Here is a 12,149-nt window from a genome sequence, read left to right as displayed (position 1 = left end):
GTGTTCCCACCATCTACTGTGTCAAATCATAATTTAATAGGTACCAACTATTTTAAAGTAGAAATGACAGACAATCCATAGGTCCCAGTAGTAAAACATTTACTAGAGAGCAAGCAGAGAGGAATGCACATCTTAAAGAAACCTTCACAAAGTCACAAAATTCAAAGTTTGTATATTTCTTTTCCTTTTATAAACAAGATAGAACAAAAATCATCAATCATTTCAGCAAAAGACATCTCTACCATTGGGGCAAGTTAAAAAAAAAAAATACAATGAAATAGAAGAAGACACTTCAAAAGCTGTTGGTTTTTTTTTTTTTTTTTTAAAACAACGCTTCAGACCTGGAGCATTCCTGGAACCCTTTCCAGGAGTAATCACTTCTTTTCAATCATAGTATCTCTGGAAATCTCAAAAGCCTAGGTCTGGAAGGCTGCCTCTTCCTACATGTCTCAGGGCTGGATACAAACCTCGCTAGGGGACCTGAGAGTCAACTCTTGTTTGGAATTAGGCATCTCCCTTCCCTGTGAATGTCTGAAAGCACCAAATTGCTTCCCAAACATCCCTAACAGCTCAATGGATTAGGTTTGCAGATACCAACTCCTAAAAAGGGGACTGCCTGGCCACATAGCTAAGAAAAAGAAATTCAATTTATAGATGTTTATAAGGTGACATTTTAGTAAAAAATAGAAGCTACTTATAATATAAACTTAGAGTGAGTTTTGTGCCCTACAAGGCCCTTTTCTCTGGAAGTACCCTCCACTTACCCTCATGAAACTCACCCAGAGCCAACAGAAGCTACCCAGCTCTTGCTGCTTGCTGGGACCAAAATAGCTTCCCAAGAAAGCATCTGAACAATCATTCAGATGAAGGTGTAATGTCTCTGCCCTCCTGCTCTCCACTAAGGGCAGGGGTCCTTACACCTTGGGCCCCAATGCAGCCCTGAGACACCTAGTTACCAAAATCTCTAAAAATAAAATTAAAGACAACTGATTTCACGCTATAGCACATATGTTCTAACTGTCCCATCTACTTTTCTTGCGTTTGGGTGGCTCAGGGACAGCAAAACCATCCGCTGTCTTATCTGTCTTGCTGTCCATCTTGTCCATCTTGCTGCTGTCCACCTTGGGGTCCACCTTGCTTTCACGATTACAACCTTCTTTCCTGCTTTCTCCATTCCGACCATCATTTGCACCCCGGCTTTCCCCATGCCGGCCTGTACTTCCTCCATGCCTGTTCTCCCCATGCCGATGGCTGTCAGTATGGCGGCTGCTGCTACTTTCTGGGTAGCGGTATCCATCTCCATGTCGACCACCATCTCCGTGCCGTGGACTATCACCATGCCGATTGCCACTCTCTCCATGGCTATGGCGGCCACCACCCCGATTCTCAGTATATCTCTCTCGCTTCCCATTGCCACCCCCAATTCCTTCTCTGCTGTTATTTCCTGAAGCTGTGTTGTTGACTGCCTGGGCTCCGACAGAAGGGTAGGTCACTGGAGCACTGGTGATGTTCCCTGTATTGCCAAAGCCTGGGATGCTCTTGGTGGCGGCACTGGTGATGGGGTTGTCAGGACTATTATGGCCCTGCTGTGCTGAATTAGTTGGAACAGAATTCAAGCTCCCTGCACTAGTCCATCCACTTGCCCCAGCAGCAGAGCTTCCAGCCTTCTGATTACTTAAACTGGCTGCAACAAAGTGACTCTTGTACTGTGACTGAAAGAAAGACAGCAGTAGTAGTTATGTTAACAAATTCAAGAAATGAGTATACATATAAATTTGGTCATAATCACACAGAAATTAGCTATCCAAGCTCTATGACTTTAGTATCCTGATGGCCCCCATAGCACAGGCCCTTTTGATCTTGTGCTGTAAAGGAAAACAGATTTTTGTGGATAGATGGACCTCAATGTATCAACACTTATTGCCTGACAGGTTAGAATAAAGCCCGTGTATAGTAATTCAATATATTTATGGTCTGCAGTCTGCTATTTACAATTCAAAAATACCACAAGTTCAAAAAACAAAACATTTTTGAAAAAGTTTCACAGCAATGCACTGGGAATGCAGATGGGAAGTAGATCTAGAATGTGCAATGTGCAACACCATGGGTTTGTTTAATCCTTAGCACCATACTCACAATCCTGATTACTTGAGAAGCTGAGGCAGGAGAACTGCAAATTTGAGTCCAGCTTCAGAAACTTAGGGAGACCCTGTCTTAAAAAGGACTGAGGATGTAGCTCATTGGTAAAGCACCCCAAGGTTCAATCCCCAATACCAAAAAAGAAAGTTTGACAGCAAAACCTAATTTGAATGGATAGAAGGCTATTATTTAGCTTCTACTTAATTATGTAAAATGTGGCTATAGACCTTGTTGATGTGACAATATGTGCACTATGTATCATTGTTTCTCAAATCTGAATAATAATTCCTAGATTCCTAAACAAGGGTTTCTGAATCCCTCTATTAGTGAAAAACAGAAAAACAATCATGGGCCCAAACTGGAACCATCAGTCTGGTACAGATTAATCTGTAGATTAAAATTAAAGCCCAGCCAGTTAATCAGAAAGTTGAGCATGGTGACACATGCCTGTGATCCCAGCTACTAGGGAGGCTCACTTGATCTCATGAATTTTGAGACCAGTCTGGGCAACATAGTGAGACTACATTTTAAAGAGAAGAAAAAAATGTGTAGAGTGATGAACAGCATCAAACTGGTTTTAGCCAAGAACATGGCAATTACTCTGAACTAGACTGGGAAAGTCTTGGAGGTGGGTAACATCACAGGTTGTAGGAAAAATACTGCTGTAGTACAATAGTCCCAGACTCTGGCTAGGACAGATACAGATGACCAGCACAAAGGGTTTTGCTCTGTATGTAGATCCCCAGGTAAGGTACTGTTAGTTTAATGTGCAACCCAAGCAATGAAAAGGCCTTATTGTACATGAACTTTATCAGCTCATCTACTACCCTCAGGAAGACCAGCCCCCTCATCACTGCTCACAAGTTACTACTGAAAGCTATTTTAACAAAATGTTTATTTCAGACCTGAAAAGCTGCTTTCATTGCTGTCAGCCGATCTCCCATGGCTCCTGTGGAAGGCTTATAGGCCTCATAATTGCTCATTACATTGTTGTTATTTCCTCGGTCCTAAAAAATAAATGTATCCATGAGAAATAGGTGGAAAAATAGGTGGAAGAGCCAACTGCCACAGACTGGAATGGGAACTGGATATTTTTTAAATTACTTAACACTTTGTAAGAAAAGATGCAGTAACAAAAAGCCATTTAAAAATGTTCGTGCCCTTCAACCCAGTAATTCTATTTCTACAAATGCCCATCAGAGGGCTGGGGATATAGCTCAGTTGATAGAGTGCTTGCCTCACATATACAAGGCCCTGCGTTCAATCCCCAGCGCCGCCAAAAAAAAAAAAAAAGAAAAAAATTCCATCAGATTAATTATGCCCAAAATTGACCATGAATTTTTATTTAATATATTTTTTTAGTTATAGATGAACACAATATCTGTTTTATTTATTAATTTTTATGTGGTGCTGAGGATTGAACCCAGTGCCTCATGCATTGGAGGCAAATGCTCTACCACTGAGCTATAGCCCCAGCCCGACCATGAATTGTTTACACAACATTCAATTAAATAAAATAAATGTTAAAGATGAAAAGCCACCAGTACAGCATACTGTACAATGTTTATGCTCTGAATCAAGACCATTAAGTCTGAATTTCTACTTCAATACTTACCAGTGTGTAACTTTGGACACCTCAGTTTTAGTATCTGTATTTTTACACTGGGTTGAAGATTAATACTTGGAATGGCCCTGGCACAGACAAAGGCTCAGTAACTATTAGCTATCACTATTATTTGCAATATCATTATTATACTGTGGGAACAGAGTATTTATATACCAAAGATGCCAAGTTAGCTATAATGTTCTAGAAGTATACTGGCAACTTTCTTCCATGGCTTAGGAATCAACAAGACATAAATCAAGCAGAAGCCAAGTCTACTGGTGCACATCTAGAGTCCTGTCCACTACAGGGGCTGGGGTGGAAGAACTGCTTGAGCCTACCAGTTCAAGGTCAGCCTAGGTAACTTAGCAAGACCCTGTCTCAGAAATTCTAACAAAATGAAACAAAGCATAAGCCAGGTATAGTGGCACCTGCCTGTAGACTCAGCTACTTGGGAGGTTAAGGCAATATGAACACTTGAACCCTTGAGCTGGACACCAGCCTGGGCAACACTGCAAGACCCTTATCTGGGAGGGGTGGTGGTGGAGAGAGGAGAAACAACAAAGAGTGTATGATCATTCCTGACAAGATAGAGCTAGAGATTATACACTCTCTGGCAATGTTTTTAACAGCAGGCTATAGGTCATTGTTGGGGGGCTTATAAAGAGAGACTGGTGGTCCCCACCTCAAGAATTTGAGTCACCAAGTCTGTGGTGGGAGATTAGTCTATGTTCTGCTAGTCCAGGGGTTATAATCTGAGAACCACTACAAATCTATACTAATTTCCTGAGCAAAACTGGTCAGCCAAGTACACATAGATGCTTCTTCATGAGCCAGCACTGCATTTACTTCAATCAGTAGATTAAATAGATGCTACCTGCCAGGCAAGATTTTGAACTCTGGGTCCCCCCCCCCCCCAAATATTGTTTAGTTGTCATTGGATCCTTATTTTATTTATTTATATGCAGAGCTGAGAGTCGAAACCAGTGCCTCACACATGCTAGGCAAGCACTCTACCACTGAGCCGCAGCTCCAGCCCCAAACTCTGGGGCTTTTTTAGGTAGATCAGAAAAGTCCTACCATCATTTAAGACATGGACTGACTCTAAGAGCACTACCACAGTCTGAACTCACCGTGTTCTCAGAGCCTAGGCCAGGTCGCTCCCTATAGCCTAGGCCTCCTCCACCAATGTTCAGCTTTTTGCCTTTTCCTCCTTTGAAGCGGGATTTCCGAAACCAAGCATTCTGCATTGAACACAATTCAAGGTTAAGCCAGCAGAGGGAGAAAAGCCCAGAGGAAGAAGACAAGGTCAAAGAGGAAAATTAAGGGGAGGTAAGAACTATTTGCCAATTTATTTATGGCAAGGAAGAAACTATTCATAGAACCCACAACCTGGATGTTTTCAGTAGTTTAATCCACCAAATTTGTTGGAGGTTTAGATGCACATTTATATCTAAGGCTTCCTTTATTAGTCCTTCCATCAAGGCCTCCTTCTGAGGGAAGGGAAGCGATTAGGTAAGTTTTAAAAGACAGAGTAGCCATTTTGGCCACTTAACTTTAAAGAACTGGTTGGTTCAGAGAAAAAAAAAAAAAAAAAAAAAATGCCAGGCTCATTTGGCTTATTAGAGTAAACCCTAGGAACAGACTCTCAGGAAGGACTAGAAACCCCATAACTGAAAATTTTATTTACCCAGTGTCTTAAAAGTTTTCATTGAACTTGACCACAGCCTAAAAACTGTTCACTAGATTTATTCACATTATCTTAAGAATACAAACACCTATGGGAAGTTAAAGCTTTATCTGACATTCATATATTATTAAAAAAGAAAAGTACTTGAGAGGTAGCCAGGACTGGGAAAAGTGCTAAACAGAGAGAACATGAAATACAAAACGAAATGTTAAGAAAGCACCAAAGACAAAATGTATCCAGTTCAAATTTTTAGTTTAGCATTGGCTCTCTTCCACCAAGGAAATGAGGAGGAAGTATTATTCGTCTCCTCTATCCTTTATTCTAGGATTAGAAATGCAGGTAGTGCCACCCTACAGGTACACTACCTATAGGCTGACACAGCTATGGGCTGGTCCATGAATCTAACATAGATTTAAAAACAGTTTCCAATATCAGAATTTGCTCTGTAATTTGGGAATTGCATTAAGATGCCTCATTTGATTTGGTAGAATGACTCACTTGGTTTTAGACTGAGGCATCTCTGGAAGAGGGCAATCAACATGTAGTCAAAGGTCTGAGATCTCAGTTTGTAAGGAACACTTTAGAAGCACCACACAATTATTTTCTTAAAAACACCACTCATTTTTAGGTCTCCAAAAGAGAAGCCCCCGCCTTTTTTAGGGGTGAAGGCAGCATTAAGAAAGCAGATACTGTTCATAAGCGTGCCATGGGGTAAACAGGTAGAAATTACAAGGACAGATTTTAGCACAAAGCAAGGAGTAGCTTTTCAACACAGACATTGTTAAAATGAGAGGATGAGTGGATAGACCAGATGAATTTTAATATCCCATAATTCCAATCTGTACCTTGTAACCCATTTTCTTGTCAATTGTCCATGTTATTTTCCTTGCCTGCTGAAATATAACTTAGCTGTATAACCTGAGGCAATCTTTAGTGTGCCTATCCCCTCACCTGCATTGCCAGGTCCAGAAGTTCCTTGGAAACATGCTGATTGGCTCCTTCCAAGTTCCGCACAAGGTCACCAGCAAAATTGCTGTCCTTAGGGGTCAACAGGGTATAGGCTACACCTTTCTCACCGGCTCTTCCTGTGCGGCCAATCCTGTGAGTATGGGTATCAATGTCTCGTGCCACATCATAGTTAATGACAGTCTTAATTGAAGGAATGTCCAGACCACGGGCTGAAATAAAAAGCAATCAAATTCTTATATTCTTTACCTGGAGCCAGAAGATCAAACTAACTAATTTCCCTTATTTAGGCAGAGTGTATGAGTCTGGTGAGCTGCAATATAGGCACATAAGTTACCTTCTAGAACAAATATCACCCCCACAGATTCTATGATGCTGGGCCACTAATGCAATGGCTTATCGCTTGCCATCAATAAATTGCCAAAGCCTCTCTCCTTTATCTGAACTATGTAAACAAACTGACATGGAATGTGTTTCTTTCTTTTTTTTTAATTGGTTTTATTTTTAAATACATGATAGTGGAAAGCATTATAATTCTTATTACACATACAGAGCACAATTTTTCATATCTCTGTTTGAATATAAAGTATGTTACACCAATTCATGTCTTCATACATGTATGAAATGTGTTTCTTGAAGATAGGGTCTCACTATGTTGCCTAGACTGGCCTCAAACTCACAATTCTCCTGCCTGCAGAGTAGCTGAGACTACAGGCACATGCCACTGTACCCAGGATCAAATCTGTGTTAAAGCTGAGCATTTTCTCTCCTGAGAGAAAAATACCAGTTTTTAGGGTAGCTAATAAAACAGCAGAACAAAATAAAAAATCACATTCCAGCTGGGTGTGGTGGTGCATGCCTGTAATTGCTGTGGCTTGGGAGGCTGAGGTAGGACTGCAAATTTGAGACCAGTCTCAGCAATTTAACAAGGTTCTAAGCTAAGAAGTGAGACTCTGTCTCAAAACAAAAATTTAAAAAAGTGCTGGGAATGTGGCTGCTGAGTGGTTAAACGCCCTTGGATTCAATCCCTGGTACACCCTGCCCCCTGCCCCACTTCCCTCAGTCCCCCAAAACTCCAAAAACTTTTCTGATTTTTTTTTTTTTTTTTTGTACTAGGGATTGAATATTGAACTTGGGGGTAATTAACCACTGAACCACATCCCCAGCCTGTTTTATGTTTTATTTAGAGACAAGTGTCTCATTGAGTTGCTTAGGCTGAGTTGATAAGTTGCTGAGGCTGGCTTTGAATTTGAGATCCTGTGATATCCTCCCAAGCAGCTGAGATTACAGGGGTGCACCTCTGCACTTGGCTACTTTTCTGATCTTGACTGAAGTATGCCCAACTAATAACAATCAATGTAAGACACCTACCATATTTAGACACACAATAAGGGAACAACCTTTTTTTCCCAGGTGTCTTCTAGCTGTAGCGATACTCTGTTCTGAGAGAAACATTAAGGGAAAAGTGGTATCCCAAACTCCAGGTTGTTATCACTGTACTAAACTGCTGCACTGTGGGGTGAAATCAGCCAGGCTACTGGAGTTTTTCAGCCTGCTCATGAATATGGGTCTCACAACAGAAGAAGTGGGTTATAGTTACTTTGAAATTTATACTCTACCTGCAACATCTGTGGCTACTAGGACTGGGATGTCCTTTTTCTTAAAGTCGGAAATGACCTTGTTTCTTTCACTCTGATCCATGTCCCCATGAAGCAACCCAAGATTATGACCCTCCTGCTTAAGGTTATTGGCTAGCTCTTCGGCATTAGCTTTTTTAGTAACAAACAGGAGGACACTCCCGGAAGAAGTAAACTCCACCAGACGCCGGGTAAGCCAGTTCCATTTACTAGGCCCAGAATGGAGAATCTCCACAATCTGTGTCACATCTTCATTTGCCTGGGAAGAAGAAATAAAATAGGTGATTGTGATATTGTTGTCTGCATCTGAAGAATCCTGAATGATCCCTGTTCTCTCTGGGTCCTTCCTTAAGCATATCAAGTACAGCTTAAGAGATACCTCTCAGAAGATAATGCTAAGTGAACTTAGCCAATCCCCCCAAAACAAATGCCGAATGTTTTCTCTGTAAGGAGGCTGACTCATACTGGGATAGGGAAGGGGAGCATGGGAGGAATAGATGACTTCTAGACAGGGAAGAGGGGTGGGAGGGAAAGGAAGGATGCAGGGGATAAGCAAGGATGATGGAATGTGATGGACATCATTATCCAAAGTACATGTATGAAGACACGAATTGGGTGTCAACCTACTTTGTATACAAACAGAGATATGAAAAATTGTGGTATATATGTATAATAAGAATTGTAATGCAAAAAAAGTACATGTATAAAGACACGGAATTGGCGTGAACATACTTTATATTATATAAAAAGATATGAAAAATTGTGCTCTATATGTGTAATAAGAATTATAATTCATTCTGCTGTTGTGTATTTAAAAAAATAAAATCAAATAATCAAGAAATTCTCTTAAAAAAAAAAGTTACCTCTCTTTATAAATCATCCTATACTTCTCTCCCTCTATGTACACATACTATCTAGGTTGTATGTCCTAATTCTTGGCAATACTTTTTCATATACCTATTTTGATTGTTCCTAACGAAGAGAGTTCTTCTGGATCCCTCCCACTCACTATTCCTAGCACCATTCATACATATACATAGAAGGCAATCAAAAATGAAAATTGGACAATGTCAAAATATCAACTACACTAAAAATTTCTTGAATAATAAACACAGCAAGAAATAATTGGTTGACAACTAAAAATGTATTTCAAAAAAACTAGTGGAGAAAATTTTGAATGCTTCCAAAGTAAAAGAAATGGTAAAATGTAAAATGTTCGAGGGAATGGAAATACCAATTACCTTGATCTGTATTCAATATATCGTGTATTTGTGTGTATACATGCTGAAATATGCTGTACCCCATAAATATGTACAATTATTGTGTAATATTATTCAAAATATATTTTAAATTGCCAGGTGAAGTGGCACACATCTGTAATCCCAGAAATTTGGGAGATAGGAGGATTATAATAAGTTCAAGGCCAGCCTTGGTAACTTAATTAGCAAGGCCCTCAGCAACTCAGTGAGATCCTGTCTCAAAATAAAATAAAATAAAAAGAGTGAGGATGTAGCTCAGTGGTAAAGCACCCATGGGTTAAATCCCCAGTACCAAGAAAAACAACAACAACAACAAAAAACCCATATTATATATACATATGATATACCCACACCCACAATTTTTTAATACAAACCAAAAACATGACAAGCAACTTAAGGAATTCTCTGAGCAGCTTAACTGAATTATGAAATCCAATCCAGAGAAATTTTTCACATAGGCCATGTGTATAGGTAAGAAATCAAACAGTAATTTATTTACACCAGGCCCTAAAAGACATCCCACTACATCCTATACAGACTTCTTCACACAATCATTTAAAATGTCAGTTCTATCATAACTCACTGATAGTCTTTCAGGTAGACCTTTTTGTTTCTTTAAAAGCTTTTTCTAAAAAGTTTTGTTATGAATTTTTTTTGTATGGTGCTGGGGATTGAACCCAGGGCCTTATGCATGTGAGGCAAGCACTCTATCAACTGAGCTATATCCCTAGCCCTTATTATGAATTTTTTTAACATTCAAAAAAAGCAAAATGAACAGAATCAACTCCCATGTACCTGTCACTGAGCTTCTTCAACAATTATCAACATTTTGCCAATCTTATTTCAACTACTACTTCTATGTATTTTAAAGCAAATCTAAAACATGTTGCCTCATCTATAAATATGCATTAATTTTCAAAATCTCCATAGTGAAGAATCAATTTTATGTCTCCATAATATAAGAAATAACCCACTAGAGTCCCATCCAGCCTAGCTTAAGGTTACCTCTCCAATATCTCCCTGCACCACTCGAATAGGGTCAATTAGGATATCTCTCGCCAGTTTTTCAATCTTTTTCCGAAAAGTTGCACTGAATAAGAGAGCTAAAAAGTAAAGTAAATTCTGTTAAAGAAACAGTACGATTTTACTGAATACCCACTAAGCTTCCTTAATATTCAGAATTACTCAGCTTTGCCAGGTGAAGCAGCACATGCCTATAATCTCAGTGGCTCGGGAGGCTAAGGCAGGAGGATAGTGAGTTCAAAGCCAGCCCCATCAACTTAGCAAGGCCCTAAACAATTCAGTGAGATGCTGTCTCTAAATAAAATATTTTAAAAGGCTGGGAAGTGACTTGTTCAGTGGTTAAGCCATCCCTGGACTCAATCCCCAGTACCAAACAAATCCAAATCAAACCAAACCAAAAAACCCAGAATCAGTTTTTTGTTTTGTTTTGTTTTTTCATCTTAACTTTTAGTTAGAAACTGATTCAATAAAGAAAAAAGATTTTCCTTTATTTTACTTTTTATTACATTTTTCAGTCAAGAAACGATTGAGGAAAAAGGCTTCTGATTTCAAATCAGATCTATATTATGCAATTTCTACTCACTGATAATACTGTGCAAGCTAGGACAAGTCATTCAATTTCTGAATCTTGGTTTTATCATTGAAGAAAATGGGTAGTTATAGCCTACAACTGCTAAAGTTCTGTCAGCTCAGATAAATGGCCATTATTGCTCTGTAAAACTTGAATCAGTATACAAATGGTTGGTTTTGTTTCCATAACTATGTCTATAAAAATAGGTGTTCATTCTAAGTATAAATGTGATTTATGATAAAGCTGCTTCATACATACTCTGTCTGTCAGGACGAACATGACTTGCTATGGATCGAACCTGGTACTCTGGAAGAACAACAGTAAAGTTAATATTACAACCCTGTAATACATTTCAGGAGGCCCAAAAAAAGTCATTTTAGTAAAATCCTCATGAGAAGTTGTAAGAATTAAGAAACTGAAACTCTTAGCCATATCATTCAGTATGAAACTCCAAAAAACTCTCCCTCCATGAAGCTGAGCTACATGGTATATCAATTAGCAAAGATGGTTATTTAGAAGTTTACACTGTCAGAAAAATCAAGGATAGGAAAACAAAGGACTTGATATTCACCTACCCAAGAATACAGACCTTGACTTCCACATCAACAGCACATGAATAAAAATAATGGAAAATATTCCTCCCTATACAAAGCTGCTTTCAAATTTCCTTCACCCAATCAAGACTAACATACTTCTCCTGAGAAAACTCTAAAAAACAGTTTATCTCTTAGTTATAACTCTATAATCTAATCCAAGCAAGGAGTATTTTTAGATTCTCTTATGCTGAAAATCATTGGCTAAATCTAGAAAAATGGAAAAAACTAGTACGAAGATAGAAGAAACTGGTATTCAAGGCATACCAAATCCCATATCAAACATTCGATCTGCTTCATCAAATACAAGGTAAGAGACTCTTTGAAGATTAGTAGCTTTCTTCTTCACATGATCAATCAGTCGACCCTATAAAATGCACAAAGTGAATAATAAATATAATTACAGACACAAGAATTTTCCAAAACTGCATGCCTGGCAAAGTCTTAAATAATAATAGATAATATAGTCTGACAGCCTGGAACTTTAGTTCAAGAGGGCAGACATTTTGAAAACTCAATTAGAATCTTCCTTTACCTAAATGTAGTTTATATTTTGTGGCCAGAACAATTTTTGTAAGATAGTTGGAAATTATCTGATTTAAAGCCTTATTGATGGGTTTTAATGTTTAAATCACAATCCTCTAGGCAGTTCTGAGTATCTTTCTGAC

At 38.9% G+C, this 12,149-nt stretch overlaps 1 protein-coding gene across 2 annotated transcripts in view; it reads right to left on the bottom strand.

Moving 5' to 3' along the window:
• Positions 1–82: 82 nt before the first annotated feature.
• Ddx42 (DEAD-box helicase 42) overlaps positions 83–12,149 on the bottom strand; it is a 43,543-nt gene continuing 31,476 nt past the window's right edge. For both annotated transcript variants that reach the window (XM_027946246.2, XM_027946247.2), the window contains 8 exons: positions 11,749–11,848; positions 11,147–11,194; positions 10,300–10,397; positions 8,018–8,294; positions 6,384–6,610; positions 4,876–4,986; positions 3,045–3,146; positions 83–1,712 (listed from right to left, as the gene is read on the bottom strand). In XM_027946246.2, coding sequence (XP_027802047.1) covers positions 1,014–1,712; positions 3,045–3,146; positions 4,876–4,986; positions 6,384–6,610; positions 8,018–8,294; positions 10,300–10,397; positions 11,147–11,194; positions 11,749–11,848 — 1,662 coding nt within the window. In that variant the 3' untranslated portion in view covers positions 83–1,013. The remainder of the gene's footprint in view (positions 1,713–3,044; positions 3,147–4,875; positions 4,987–6,383; positions 6,611–8,017; positions 8,295–10,299; positions 10,398–11,146; positions 11,195–11,748; positions 11,849–12,149) is intronic.

This window comes from Marmota flaviventris, chromosome 17 (genome assembly GCF_047511675.1).
Source record: "Marmota flaviventris isolate mMarFla1 chromosome 17, mMarFla1.hap1, whole genome shotgun sequence".
NCBI lineage: Eukaryota > Metazoa > Chordata > Mammalia > Rodentia > Sciuridae > Marmota > Marmota flaviventris.
This window is presented reverse-complemented; position numbering and strand designations above follow the sequence as displayed.